The sequence below is a fragment of the Phoxinus phoxinus genome (genome assembly GCF_949152265.1).
Source record: "Phoxinus phoxinus genome assembly, chromosome: 13".
Taxonomy (NCBI): Eukaryota; Metazoa; Chordata; class Actinopteri; order Cypriniformes; family Leuciscidae; genus Phoxinus; species Phoxinus phoxinus.
The window spans coordinates 12,526,807-12,542,625 of record NC_136888.1 but is presented as its reverse complement, the minus strand read 5'-3'; the positions used below and the strand labels follow the sequence as shown (position 1 = coordinate 12,542,625).

At 37.0% G+C, this 15,819-nt stretch overlaps 1 protein-coding gene across 2 annotated transcripts; it reads left to right on the top strand.

Moving 5' to 3' along the window:
• Positions 1–507: 507 nt before the first annotated feature.
• Positions 508–15,362, top strand: hnrnpua (heterogeneous nuclear ribonucleoprotein Ua). 2 transcript variants are annotated; one of them, XM_079632917.1, is made up of 14 exons: positions 508–1,062; positions 4,412–4,526; positions 5,630–5,703; positions 5,847–5,986; positions 6,073–6,172; positions 6,274–6,386; positions 6,632–6,895; positions 6,975–7,094; positions 7,836–7,964; positions 8,058–8,226; positions 10,283–10,552; positions 10,714–10,958; positions 11,838–11,933; positions 13,258–15,362. In XM_079632917.1, exons 1-14 carry the CDS (start codon positions 642–644, stop codon positions 13,306–13,308), a joined length of 2,307 nt encoding a protein of 768 aa, XP_079489043.1. In that variant the 5' UTR covers positions 508–641; the 3' UTR covers positions 13,309–15,362. The 2 variants fall into 2 exon arrangements, with proteins under 2 accessions (XP_079489043.1, XP_079489044.1); XM_079632918.1 differs by having other exon boundaries at positions 11,841–11,933; positions 13,258–15,120.
• The last annotated feature ends 457 nt before the right edge of the window (positions 15,363–15,819 follow it).

Sequence of the window (15,819 nt, the reverse complement as noted above, 5' to 3'; positions counted from 1 at the left end):
TAAAAAAAAAAATTCATTTAAATAATTTCCATTTGGCAGAGGCAATCACTTTTTTTTCTCTTTTTTTTGTTTGTTTTATCTTTTTGTAATTATGCAAAAAACTCAATATTTCATAATGTAAAATGTATCATATAGGCAGCCTTTAAGGAAAAACGAAATAAAATTATACTACTATAATAAATTAGTAATATTTAATATTATGTTACTATAAACCCCATATAAAACGGTCTATTTATTATTAGCCTTATCGGTACTATATTCATATTTATTTATATATTTACTTAATTTATTTATGTGAAAAGTGACTGTAATTAACTCAATACTGATATTATATCCTAATATTTACTACTTTTCTAATAATATTAGAAAACTATTCTAATAATTTGCAGTTTATTCTATCATTCACAATAGCAGCCCAATATAGTGATGTTTACGGTACTTTGCTCCTCTATTGTGTGCATTACGGTAGATTATATAAAGCTGAACTGGCCCCGTTCTGCTCCGACTGCTGCTGCCCATCAGTGACCGAGCGACCGGCCGCATCAAGCGTCTCTGGACAGTCCGCACATAACCTGCTCTTCCCCTTCATATTTCACACATCTTGGGTATAACGTCTGGAAATAAAGGATCGAGGCGGCAAGATGAGCGCAATGGACGTGAAGAAGCTGAAAGTGAACGAGCTGAAGGACGAGCTGAAGAAGAGGAGTCTGTCTGATAAAGGGCTAAAGGCTGAGCTGATGTCCCGGCTGCAGGCCGCTCTGGATCAGGAGGCGCTGTCCACCGACACCAACGGCTCGGAAGGACTCAGCTTCATGGGCGATCAAGACCTTGACGAAGATCTGGCTGGAGAGAGCATGGATGCTGATGAGGAGGATGAGGAGGAGGATGGAGAGAACGCGGAGGCTGAGGAACAGCAGGATGATGACATGGAGGAGGAGGAGGATGCCGGGGTAGAGATGGATAAATCAGATGAAGATGAAGATGTCCTGCTCAAAGAAGATGATGAAGAAATTGAGAAATTTGATGAGGATGATGTGGCTCTCGACATGGGCCCTGGCGAGGGTGAGATTACACGATGAAGCTTGTTCAATTCATATTTCTATATGCATATTTGTGTTGTGTGATGCCAGGATAATTCATTCTGACAGTATGTGCATTCAGGATTCTATGAGATGCTGCCACTGGTGTCCCATTTGTGTCCCTTTGACTTATACTGACACTGAATACTAATAGACAAAAGAAAAGAAAAAAAAAAAACACTAATATTTTTTTAAACTTTTATTTAATATATATATATATAGGCCTATATATATATATTTTTTTTTTGTATCACTAAGTAATTGTATTTTTTACATTTAAATACACTAATAATTTATTTAAATACTCGACCTATATTTATGGTCAGCTATAATATTTCTAGTTTTTAATCATATAGGCTAGATGAAAAGCTTGTCAGATCAAGTTAAACAATAGAATCTGCTGACTCAGAAGATACTAGTTCTGTTTTGTCAAGGTTTGCACAAAATATTTTCTTTTCAGTTCATCAGTAACCGATTCAAATCAAATCAAATAAAAAATTTAGGCATAAACAGGACGGTTTCCTAAGAATGACCTTTAATAGTGTCCGACCCGTCCGTTGGTTTGTATAGGTTGAGCAGTAGCTCTCGGGATCGCTGAGCTGTAACAGGATGCTGAAGTGGAGATATTGAAGGACAAAAGCTCCAGATGGAGTCTGTGCTTAATGATCTCGGTTCATTTGTTTTACTCTGCCTGCCCTGGAGTAGTGAGGAGGAGGACCTCATTCATTCAGGACACTGTTATTCTTTGTCTTCATTTCGCACAGTGCTTCCCAACCCTGATCCTGGACTGGAGTACACCCAGACCAGTACACATTTTGGATGTTTCTCTTATCTTACACAGCCATTTCACATCTTGAAGTCTCTGCTAATGCGCTGATGAGTTGAATCAGGTGTGTTCGATTAGGGAGACATGAAAAATGTGGGTGTCATGAGTTGGGGTTACTCTGTGTTCCAAATCGCCCCCTATACCCTCATTCACTATTAGCCCACAAATAGATCACTGGAGGGAGTGAATGAAAACGGTTTTACATAGTTTGTCCATGCTGTTTAATAATCATTTGAAAATTAGCAAACTAACGGCTCCAGTAGAGATTTATCTTGAACTCTGTCATGGAAACTATGTATAAATTAAACAATTTAATAATCAATTAAAAAGTAATTTATACCTGTATGATATTACTCAGTAACCACATTGGATAAGCGGTTTGGATAATGGATGGATGGATGATTCAGCTGCGGCGCCATCTTCTGGTCAGACGTTTGTACACTCGTTATTACGGTGCATCATGGGATTGAATGAGTGCACTCGATAACGTCCACTATGGTTTCGGACACCACTACAAATGGCTGTTCCCTTAAATAGTGCCCTATTTAAGGGTATGGGGGTGATTTCGGACACAGCCCAGGACGTTGAACTTGATTTCACGAAGTAAAACATGTCCCTGGATCAACAACGATCAACAACGTTCCAATCAACCAATCAGATTTGAGGAGCAAGTTTACAGTTTATGTCAAGTTTAGGCTTAAAACCAGGGTTAGGTGCTTCTACATCAGTGTTATTTATTCACCTATCATTTCCCTCTGATTTTAGGGATAACTTATGGGTAGGGTTAGGTTTAAGGGTAGGGATAGGGTTAGGACAACATTTTCGGACAGGAATATTATTCCAGGGTCAACAAAATATGTTAATCCAGGAACATGTCTTACTTGTCTTACTTACAGGGTTGGGATTGGCAACCACTGATTTAGCAAATCAAGGGTACTGTTGGGTTATGGCAGGGGTGCAAAACTGCAGACTTTAGCTTCAACCCTAATTAATCGCACCTGATCCGGCTAATGAAGTCCTTCAGGCTTATTTGAAAACTACAGGTATGTGTGTTAAAGCAGGTTTGGAACTAAGGGTATGTTTACACGACAACGATGTACTAAAAACTGAAACGTTTTTTCTTTGTACATTATCAAAATGAACACCTTTCACACGGATCCGCAAAACGACTAAAAACGCTGTGTCATGCATGCCAGGCCAGTAGATGGCGATGTCACTTTGTAAAGAAAAGGACACATATTGTAAGCATTCTTTTACAGGGCACTCGCGCCAAACTCCCATGCCTAGACTAAAAATGTAATATGCATGCCCACAAATTTCACAAATTGCCGTTTTTGTAGTTTACGCAGAGACAGTAACGGTAACCCGTTTCAAAAGTTTGCATTGTCAGGTCCCCAAAACGCCGTTGTAGTGTAAATGAACGGTCAAAACGCATACAATTATTTCCGTTTTTTATTTTTCAGTTGAAAACGGTGTCGTGTAAATGACTCCTAAACTCTGCAGGGCTGTGGCGTTCCAGGAACTGAGTTTACACCCCTGGCTTAGGGGTTTGTGTACTTATGCTGCATTTACATGCTATCGGAATTATCATAAATACCAGTTTTCAAATTGGACATGAACATAATTACAAGTCGTATTTACCACTGGGATGGTCGGAGATAATTTTGGCGGAGGGGAGAACGATTGCTGCTATGACTGATATTCTTTATCAGTTTTTTTCCGCAACAGCAACATTGTCTTGTTGTTAAAGTAGTGCACATTCACATATATATGAATAATAATTTTAAGCATATTGTGTGTTTTATACACAGCGAAAGCCTTTATTTGAATGGAATTCAATAATAATTCCACAATGATTCCTATTCTTTCCGACAACAAAGCACGTGAATGCGACTTATGAAGTGGGAAGTAGGAAATTTCCCGATAGCACGTGAAGGCAGCTTTTAGGTTACCAAAAAAAGGGCATCTATGATAGTCGTTCTTTTGTTATAAAATACTAGTAGTTGTCCTTTGAATCAAAAATAATGGATTTCTGAATGATGTATGGTTGTTTGCATATTCCTCTTTTTCATTTTCTGTTTATTTTTTGTTTTGTCAAGCACAAGTTGCACACAGAGGGAAAGAAGTGCTTGTGCGTTTTGCCCATTAGTATCAGCAAATATGCCTTCAAATTTTGCACACACTGTAACACTTTTCTTCAAGATGCATGCAATGTGAATGAAAATGTGTGTTACTTAGCTCAAAATTGCACAGACTGCAGTTGTTTTGGCAACAACCTCCTGTCTTTACCCATTTAAGTACTGCGGTGTACCGCTATCGCTCCTTGACTTTAAACATGTGAACTTATTATTAAATACACCTTTCTTTTAAAATACTGGTCATTGCAACTCATGCATAACCGAAGTAACTATAAATCCTTCAGTAATTATTTGGACCATCATGTTACATCATGATGGGTCCAGCAGGGAGGTAAGCCTCCTTACATTTTATTGTTTTATTTCCAAAGGGGATGCGGACAAAGACAAGAATGATGAACAGAAGAATAAGAAGGGTGTAAAGAGACGCCGAGATGAACATGGAAGGGGCTACTTTGAATTTATTGAAGAAAGCAAATACAGCCGGTAAGAAATGTGCAGTCGGCCTCTGGTACTCCTGAGGTACCGCTGCACCTTAAAGATTTATGAGCAGTTTTGGCAGTAAAGAGCCAAATCTGACATGCTGTTCCTCATCAGTGCAAAGAAACACACATTTTTACTGACACTTTTGAAATTATTTTCAGCCTATAATAAGGGCATCTCTGTCACCTCAAGTGGTATTTTATTTTCTTCTCCTTAGGAATCTTGTAGAGTTTTTGTGTAGGTCAGAGCTTGGGCTGTTAAAAGAAATGAAAATATTCTATGGGGTATTGATGCATGTCCACTCCAGGAAATAAACTATTCATATCTATATATTCATATTTTTGTATTCCGTATCGGATGTTATCTTTAGAAATTATCACTATAGTGATCGGATGTATATTGTGTATTCTTCCTTATCATATGTATAGTTTCTTATGTGTTCATGTTTATGCCATTTAATTGAATTTATACGATGTGATGGTATTGTCTTTTCCAAGGAACTGTACTGTATATTATCAATATATATACAAAATATATATATATACTGTATATACATAGTGCTGTCAAATCGATTAATTGCGATAATCACATCTAACATAAAAGTTTTTGTTTACATAATGTATATGTGTGTGTATCTATCTATATACTGTATATATAACACATATATATTATATTTTAAAAAACGTTTGTTAGATGCGATTAATTGCGATGAATACATTTTTGACATCACTTATATATTCATTAAACACCAAAAAATAAATGAGAAACATTTTTATTTTCAAACTGTACGTTAAGAAATTAAAAGTTAAAGTGTTTTACCTTTTAAACCTAGTCCGAGCAGGTTTATTTATTTATGTTTGTGCAAACTCACCTAATTTGTGATCCCATTTTCTAAAAAACGACTAATGTTTAATTGAATTGTTTATTTTCAAACTCTATTCTAACAGCATTCATGTGCTAAATTGAACCATTTATTAATTTAACAGCGTTAACACGTTTTATACTTGCAAATGATCTCAGTTGGAACATATTTAAAATCCAAAGGAAGTTCAATGGGATCTTATAATGGCTCTGACTTTGATCGAATTTTATTGAATTTCCCTCAGGGCGAAGTCTCCCCAGCCCCCTCTGGAGGAAGAGGATGAAGAGTTTGATGACACGACTGTATGTTTGGACACCTGTACGTATAAAGAGCTCACATACATTCTGAGTTGAATTCATTTAATTAAAAAATACTGAATATTTCATCGAGCAACATGTTTTTCTGTAAAGTGTAAATGTTTAGTGATACAAAGTCAGTTGTCCACCTCTTATTTTCCTCAGACAACTGTGACCTGCACTTCAAGGTGTCCCGGGATCGCTATAGCGCCTCTTCTCTCACCATGGAGAGCTTTGCCTACCTTTGGGCAGGGGGGCGAGCGTCCTATGGTGTGGCAAAGGGCAAGGCTTGCTTTGAAATGAAGGCGAGAACACTGTCTTAACCTCATGTTTACTATTTATAGTTGTCCTTTCATGACCTTAGCCTTACTTTTGCATATCTTTGCACCAGATTATCGAGAAGATACCTGTAAAACACATTTCCAGTAAAGGAACTGAGATTCATGATGTCCTGGTGGGTTGGTCATTGGCAAACAGCTCTCTTCTGCTAGGTGAGGGTCTTTGTGTTGACTTCTTACATTGGAATATATTATAGTTGAACTATTAAATTCATGATGTAGTTTGAGTGTCCCTTTACCTTACATATTCACAGGGGAGGAAGCACACTCATACGCCTTTTCAACTAAGGCCAAGAAAACCAGCAACGGTGTGACAGAGGACTTTGGAGAGGCATTTGATGAGAATGATGTTGTCGGATGCTTTATTGTAAGTATCCGTGTGCTTATCCAGAATGAGTGTTTAACCACTGTGCAATTACTACTCTTGACCACTATGTGGCACCATGTGTGCATACACTACTACCTTTAAAGTCCCCGTGAACCGGAAGTAGCAACTGATTTTTCTTCAGTGTTGTGACGTATTTTCCAAGATTTTGAAATGAAAGTGTGGGTGTGTTGTATCTGTGTGCTTATGGTCATAATATTTAATGATTGCTTGTGTTTATTTGGCAGAATTTTGATGGGGAAGAAGTGGAAATGTCCTTCTCCAAGAACGGACAGGATCTGGGAACAGCTTTCAAAGTCAGTAAGGATGAGTTTGAGGGGAAGCCGCTCTTCCCTCACATCCTCTGCCACAACTGTGCGGTTGAGTTTAACTTCGGCCAGCGTGAAACCCCGTACTTCCCCCAACCTGACGGCTTTACTCTCCTGCAGCAGATCCCTGTTTGCGATCGCATCAGAGGACCAAAGGGGCCCGAGACCAAAGAAGACTGTGAGGTTGGTTTCTTAGCCATTACATTTTTCTTCTATAACATCATTAAAAGTCATCATGGAAATCTGCTGTAAATCTTCACAGGTCATTGTCATGGTCGGACTGCCTGGATCTGGAAAAACTGAATGGGTAACAAAGCACACAGAAGCCAACCCTGGAAAATACAACATTCTTGGGACAAACACCATCATAGAGAAGATGATGGTGAGTGTTGATTTTGGTCAAATATTAAGGTTCCATTTGTTTTACTTTAGTTAACTACACTAGTTAACATGAACGAATAATGAACAATACTTCTTCAGCATTTGTTCATCTCAGTGAATGTTAATTTTAACATTTTCTGCAAACATTCAACAAAATATATTGCTCATTGTTAGTTCATGTTAACTAATGTTAATGAATGGGACCTTATTGTAAATTGTTATTGAGTTGTTGTTTTTATAGTTATTATTAAAGTCCCCCTGTAGTCAATAATAATTGTATCCCTTAAAACTCATCTTTGATCACCAAAATGACAAATATAAAGTTTTTTTTCTTGAAAAAAAATCTTCATGCCTAAAAAATAGCTTGAATGTAACTCTACAACCTTGCCTCGTTTAGTATATGTGGTTCTATGAATATGCAAATTATCCCCGCCTCCACTCACTCACTCCAGCTCAGAGATCCACTCGTTGATGATCACACGTTGACCTGATTGGTTACAAGGTAGTGTGTGACGTCAGAAACACCAGCGATTTCAAACTGCGTTTTCGAGACTGTCTTTGGTTCACTGCAGTTTTAAAGAGAAAATACTCAGCAATGGTGTTGACTTATGAATTTGCACATGGTTTGTCTTAAAGCATATTAAAAACACTACATAGACATATAAACAACATTAAAAGCTTGATTTACACCACAGGGGGACTTTAACAACATAACTGATGTTATTTTGATGTTGAAATTCAGATTTCCAGTTTGAAACGACAGCTGAAAGATGTCACAAAGCTCTCAGCGATATCTCAGCGTGCTCCTCTCTTCCTCGGAAAATTCATCGAGATCGCTGCACGTAAAAAACGCAACTACATTCTTGACCAGGTGACGTGGAGTTTACAAATACATCACAAATTACTAAAAAATTATTATTATATCATCTGCTGAAAATACAAAATCTTAAATGTCTCCATTTAGACTAACGTATCGGCACCAGCCCAAAGAAGGAAAATGTGCCTATTTGCCGGGTTCCAGCGTAAAGCTGTGGTAGTCTGTCCAACAGATGAGGAATATATACAGAGGACTCAGAAAAAGGCAGAAACAGATGGCAAAGATGTACCTGAACACGCAGTCCTAAAAATGAAGGGTAAGATCCTTTTCTCAAGCCATACTTGATCTAAGATGTGTGCAACTGTGTTTTATTACTTAGATTTTGCATTAGCTTTTATTTTCATATTTTTATTTAAATTTCAGTTTAAGTTTTAGTCAATTTTATTATTTGTTTTGTTTTTCATATAAAAACTAACCTTATGCCACACCTGCCATTTGGCGGTGACTTAAAGCTACACTGTGTAATTCTGTGTAAAGTTGATTCTTAGCAAAAAACACTTTCAAACTTATATGTGATCATTAACGTATAATTACTTCCACCAACTAATCAAGTATTCTCGTAAGCGTAGAATCTGCCATTTATAATACTTACGAGCCACATTAAAATACATTAGCCAAAGAGGGACATACCTGGAAATTCAAGCTTCGCCTTTCGCGTTTTTACACTCAGTGGCACCGTGACGAATGCGAGGGGGAGATTACTCGCGACTGCCGGCAGATTTGAAATAATACGGTCACCGTAGGAGTGAAAACGCCCTCAGAATGGGAGGGGCTAGAAAGTAATATTCAGTTGGTAGTCTTATACAATTTCACCGCTAGATGGGAGTAATTCCTACGCAGTGTAGCTTTAAGAAAATTGACAAGCTATAAATATATTTTTTTTTACCAGCCATGAAAAGCAGATTAATCCTTAATAAAGTTACAAAAGTTATTCAGCAATGAGTTATTGTTCTTTGTCTTTTGTTGTTTGATTAACATTAAAAACACAGACAGCTGCAGGAATATTAGGCTGCTGTCACTTGCTGATACACATGCGTTTTCTTTCTCAATTGCATTTGTTCACTTAAGATAAAACTGACTAAGGATACTTGACAAGACAGGCATTTTGACATACTTTAGTTTGAATGTGTCTGTTCAAGAGCAAGAAGGCGTGAAAGAGAGCTCAATTCAGTTTTTGAGTGCTGAGTCGCGGATTTCTAGGCGTACGCTTCAGATGTGATTGCGTGAAATTGGCAAGGCTTAAACTTTAGTGACAATGCAGCACTGGCCCGTCAACTGTCCTTTGTTTATTGCAAATAAAGTGACATGTATGAGTAGGGCTGGGTATCGATAATTTTTTTTAGATACCGATACCTTGACTGCGATACCAGTTCCTGAACGATAATTTTTTCGATACCAATTGTATGGAATCCGTTTTAACAAGATCACATTACATATTACCTGAAAAAAATACTTTTTTTCAGTTTGTTGACTTTTTTTACACACTCAATGACTCATATAGGCCACTGGGAAATGCACCTTTCATTTGGATAACATAACCAGAGAGAATTGTTCAGAGAGTTTATTCCATGCACTGTCAAGTGCTTCATTAGATTTATGTGTTGCCGGTCTTGGCTGCAATTATCTTATCGCAAATATTGCATTGCGCGCTGTTGGATCTTTTACATCTATGGGGGTCGGGATGCTTACACACTACAGCCTCACGTGTAAGCCACATCTCTGGGCGTAAACTAGTGTTTTTCCTTGATGCCTCGCCACAGACAATCACCAGCACTTGATTCCCTTAGGTATTGAAATTTGGTGCAGAACAGCAAGAATTTTTGTGTGTTTAAATGTTTTTATTTGGTATTACAGCTGAAGATCGTTGTAATTACACAATTTTTTTAAGAATTTTTTTTATACTCAATGGTATCGAGGCAATTCGGTCGGTGCCTAAAAAGTATCGAACTCGATACCCTGCCCTATGTATGAGTAGTGATTTAGCATTAAACATTATGTTACTTGCGGCTAATTCATTAGAATGAAATTAGATCATGTGATCAAACCTAATAGTAACAAAACTTTATTTCATTACCTCATCCATGAACATGATTTGAGTCCCGTCGGATTGATTTCCATCAGCAGTGGAGGTGAAGACGACAACTCCCATCATTCCACGCTCCTTCACGGCGTCATCAAGCTACGCCTTTGTTGTTGTTTTGAATATGCGATTTCTAGCGGTGAAACTTATACTGTATACTTTACCTTTAACAGCCACAACACTGTTGTGCAACTGACAAAACTCGCAAGATGAACACTATAATCTTTTCCAGGAATATACACGCTGCCTGTGGAAGGTGAGTGCTTCACTGAAGTGGTGTATGTCGAGCTGCAGAAGGAAGAAGCGTCCAAACTTCTTGATCAGTACAAGGAGGAGAGCAAAAATGCCCTACCTCCTGAGAAGAAACCCAATCAGGGAGGCGTACAGCTTAAGAGGGGAGGCATCCGAGGACGAGGAGGCAAAAATCTGTTCAACCGTGGCGGAGGACAGGGTCAGAGAGGAGGACGAGGAGGCTTTCAACACCGAGGCAACTTTAGGGGTGGTACGCCATTTCACTTGTGCTAAATGTTTGTTTTTATTCCTTATATAAACTTATTTGTATAGAAGAACTTTAAAGACACCATGAAGCAGCACCTCCATAATTTGACATACTTTGGAATATTGAGCAGGAAATAACACTTTTGTTTTCGGATTGTTTGACAGTGCCTGGACCGCGTGGGGGGTTCAGCAGACCACCGAGAGGCTTCCTTCCTCCCCCTGCCTTCAGAGGAAGTTTCAACCGGGGTGGTTTTAACCGCGGTGGTGGTGGTGGGATGCCTAACAGGGGCGGTGCCCCCAGGCCAGGACATGGGCGTGGCAATATGGTTAACATGGGTAACAGGGGAGGAGCCATGCACAGGGGCAACATGGGACGAGGGGGAGGGGCCAACCGAGGAAACTTCAACCAGGTGAGAAGTCATTGATGATGTAGATCATTGTTTGTTGTAAATTAAAATGTAGTTGTTGCAGCCTGAACAACTTGAATCCGTATGCCTGTAAAATAGGCAGCTAATGAATGAAAAGTAGAATTTAAACTAAAGCCGCTTTTCCACTGTCGGGACGAATGATTCTGAGAATGGTAAGGAACTGTTCCAGTTGTATTTCCACTTAAGCCTGGTATGGCATGGCACGGCACGATTACAAACTGTTCTTGATCTGGAATTCTTGGCACTTCAACCTTACAAAAACCTCAGAAGCTTACAATGATTTCAGTCAATATTAGGGAGTTACCATGCTTTTCACTTTAGAATACTCACACAAATAATTAGTAATTCCTTCTAAAGGATTTGATAATACCTGAGTCATTACTAGTGGGTTATCATGACCTTCACTTTAGAATTAATTACACATTTTGCATTATTCACTTATGAACCTGTACATAGTAGTTCTTCATCCGTCCTCTGGGACGTGTGAAAATAATAGTAGTTACTGATTAGTGAACTACCTCATTCAACTCAGCGCCATTACTTACTAATTAATTAATCAGAGTTTCTTGTTAGTAACATTATTCTAAAGTTTTACTGAAATATCTGATCATCCTCCATAACACGGTCGCTATTTATTTACATCTCATATCGTCTGTAAACTTTTGCATTACCTGGGCACTGACTGATGCATTTGTATTTTACATTCCAATGAGCTCCGTTATCAGCCCCACAGTGGAAAATGAAACCATGGCATGGAATGGAACAGTTAAGCAAAGAGAACGGTTTGGCCCGATGGTGGAAAAGCGGCTTAAAATGCCACCCCAATATGAACCAGAAATCACAAATCTGCTGTTTTCACAGAAGTTCAGGGGTCGAGGAGGAAATAATCGAGGTTTTAAAAATGGCAACTTTAGCATGAACAAAGCACAAGCTTTCAACCAGAGCTGGCAACAAGGGGTGAGTTACTTGAAAAATATGTTAAAACAAGAAATGGTATCTTGCATAAAGAAAATCAAGCCTTTTTTGGACCATCATTATCAAAGATATTTTTTAACATTTTGTTAGTTTTGGTTCATTTAGAGGGATAGTTTTCCCAAAAATAAAAATTCTGTCATTAATTACTCACCCTCATGTCGTTCCAAACCCGTGAGACTTTCATTCATCATCGGAACACAAATGAAGATCTTTTTGATTAAATAAGAGTGATTTCTGTCCCTCCATTGACAATCTGCGCAACTACCACTTTGACGCTTCAAAAAATTCATAAAAAGATGTAAAATTCGTATTCGTAATTCTTAAAATTAATCCATATGAATCGAGCGGTTTAGTCCAAATTTTCTGAAGACACTCGATCACTTTACATGATGAGCAGATTGAATTTAGCCTTTAATTCACATGATAAACACTGATCAGTGAACATAAACAGAAGCTCAACCAAACCTGCAAGAACAAACCTCTTGCTGAAGCTCAAACGCGCTCCGTAACACGAGAATGAACCTCATTGGTTCTTGCTGAAGCTCAAACGCGCTGCGTAACACGAGAATGAACCTCATTGGTTCTTGCGGAAGCTCAAACGCGCTGCGTAACACGAGAATGAACCTCATTGGTTCTTGCTGAAGCTCAAACGTGCTGCGTAACACGAGAATGAACCTCATTGGTTCTTGCGGAAGCTCAAACGTGCTGCGTAACACGAGAATGAACCTCATTGGTTCTTGCGGAAGCTCAAACGTGCTGCGTAACACGAGAATGAACCTCATTGGTTCTTGCGGAAGCTCAAACGTGCTGCGTAACACGAGAATGCACCTCATTGGTTCTTGCCGAAGCTCAAACGTGTTGTGTAACACCACAATGAATATGTGAATAAAAGCCTAAATTCAAGATGTTTATCATATAAAGTGATCTCATCTCTTCTGAAAATGGATGAGATAGGAGGGATAGAAATCACTCCTATTTCATCAAAAATATCTTAATTTATGTTCTGAAGATGAACGAAAGTCTTATGGGATTGGAGCGACATGAAGGTGAGTAATTAATGACAGAATTTTCTGGGTGAACTATACCTTTATTTCCAATTGTTATTCTAATTAGATCACTGTATTACAGTAAAAAAATAAAATAATTTAATCATAAATAAATATTTATGTATACTTAAATAATATATTATGTACATTTGATAAATAATATGTCATGAAAATAATGTAAAATGTGCAAAAAATATAAGTGGTCCTAAAAACATATTCAGGCTTCCTTCTTTAATTATTTTTTTCTTTGTCTTCATCAGTTCTGGAATCAGAAGCCATGGAGTCAACAATACCATCCTGGATATTACTGAACAATCGCTGTGATGGACTGATATCACATAAAAGCTTTAACTTCAGAAGTCATTCATTTCATCTAATGTCCTTTAGTTTTTGTACAGATTTGAATAGGACATTGAGGAGAAATGACTCTGGAGCTTTCAGAGCTTCACAGGTTTACCTGCTGTTACAGTCTTTTTTCAACTAATACTTAGGGTTTGTCTTTGACCGCAGGTTCGTATGACAACGTGGTTCAATTCAGGAAACTCAGTATAACTTCAGGGTGGGATGTTTGTCTTTTGACAGCTTTCAGGGTTTTACTTTTAATTAGTCTTGTGTGAATCTTTGTGTAGCAGTAAAGCTGTGTAAGATAAGAATACTATTCTCGAGGCACTTTGCAGTCATATGAAGTGAAACAATATTTTTTAGTTAAAAAGAACATGAAACATTTAATGCATAAACTAAGATACCGTAACCGAAATTTGGAGGAAGACTTGTCTGGACAGTTTTTGCAGACTGTATATTTCAGAAAAGGGATCGAAATAATTGGAAGTTTCAACTGGTTATGTAATTGAGTGGTTTTGGAATAATGGCTTTATTGGATTATATCGCTGAATTTTGAAAAGTCTTGATTTAAAAGCAGTCTGCCGTCTGTACATAAATGAATTAGGTGCTAAAGAGTCTGTACCTCTAATTCAAATTCTGTCCAGTGTAGAAAAGCAATGCCTCTTGTCTTATCATGTACTTGTTGTCATTTGAACCATACCGCAGTTTATTTATAAATGTGTTTTTTTTTTTTTTAATCAATGGTTTCAATGTGTTTGGGGACAAGGCAAGCAAAGCTGCAAAAAGCCATCAGATTTTCAACATTTAACCTTTTTTTCTGTCAGGAGCAATACAGCATTACATACAAACAGCATTTTCAATTCTTGCCTCTAAAAAAAAAGTGAATGCAGAATAGAGGATTTGTATTATTGTGGGATCATGATATTATTTATGTGTAGTTTATTTAAGAGATTTTTTTTTCTTCCAGCTGTATTTTTACAAATGCAATTTATTTTATTATTTTATTGTGAAATGTGGCTTACTGCTCTTTTCAGATTTTAATCTAAGTTAAGTGTCATAATATATTTTGGACTTTTTGTAAATTATTTTACTCTTTAAAAGTGCACATGGTTTACAATTCAGTTGCAATCTTCTTTAATATTATCTTAGATAATTATTATCTATTATCTTATTATCTATTACCTGTAAACATTTGTAGTTGACTTCAAAATTATAGTAATTAAATAACACTACTCGAATATTGGACTCCTCTTACTCCATGAAACAGTGATTATACAATTATTTTATAATAGTTCTCTCTGTATTAAAGCTTTCAAAGGATGTCAGGGTGCCATTGTGGACTGTTAACATTAGACTGATTTTCTAAGGCTTTAATGGAAAAAATGTGTAATTATTGTAACCTCAAACAAATGCAATCATCCACGCAGACATACTTGAAGGTTTCTTTCTCATCTGTAATTCCCACAACAGAGGTGTTGTTGCATAACTATGAAATATTACCAATAGGATGATTCTTTAGTAACTGAAATATGCATATAGAAACTTTTTTTTTTCTTTTTTTTTTACTGCTGTAGATAATCTCATATCAGTGTCATTAAGATCTACATTGTCCCAGACTTCTGATGCAAATGAAATGACTAATATGTTTTTAGATAATTGTTGGCTAAAAAATATGGCAGATATTAGGAATATTATAATTGTATTACTTTAAAAGTATTACTGTTTTGTACTAGGAAATTATTAATGGCATGTGATGTAAGACATAAAAAAAAATGAAGGTGACTTGTTTTGATGTTGTCTTTGTTCAAGGTATTTGGTCAGGTTAAAAAAAATATATAGTATTTAGATTCTAACACTTTGTAATATACACATTTTTCCTTCTTTCTTTTTATACCTTGCTATGTTTTGTATTTGACCTTTAATCAAGAAGAAAAATATAAAGATGAAATGAGTAACTTATTCCATGAATTCTTTTTGAAATAGATTGTTTTTAAATGATAATAAAGTTTGAAGATAATCACTGGCTTACATTTGCCTATCTATCTATCTATCTATCTATCTATCTATCTATCTATCTATCTATCTATCTATCTATCTATCTATCTTTTTGCCTATCTGTCTATATATCTGTCTGTCTACTCAATTTAACAACTGGCACATTAAGCACTGAGTGTTGCAATAAAATTAAGCCAACTGAGGACTAGAATTTCAGGCTCAACTTATCCGATAGTCATATCCATGCAGAAATATAACACTCAAGTAAGTCTGTGAATATTTAACTCTGTTTATGTATAGCTCTGCCACATGAATGAGATGTAGTTACACTGAAACCAGAGACATTCGTGCCAGGCTGTTTGCTGAGTCAAGCACAAGCCCTTTGAGGAGAAATATCACATTGCATGTCTGTTTGTAAAATATGCAACAACAATAAAATAAAATAAACCGTCGTCATATATTGAGTCTTTACGTAAATACGTGAT

What these genes read in the sequence shown, in the direction of transcription:
- hnrnpua (XM_079632917.1), top strand. Translation starts at nt 642, where the DNA reads ATGAGCGCAATGGACGTGAAGAAGCTGAAAGTGAACGAGCTGAAGGAC. An exon ending in CCGAGGCAACTTTAGGGGTG is followed by an intron (nt 10,553 to 10,713) that starts GTACGCCATTTC and finishes ATTGTTTGACAG; the next exon opens with TGCCTGGACCGCGTGGGGGG. An exon ending in ACCAGAGCTGGCAACAAGGG is followed by an intron (nt 11,934 to 13,257) that starts GTGAGTTACTTG and finishes TGTCTTCATCAG; the next exon opens with TTCTGGAATCAGAAGCCATG.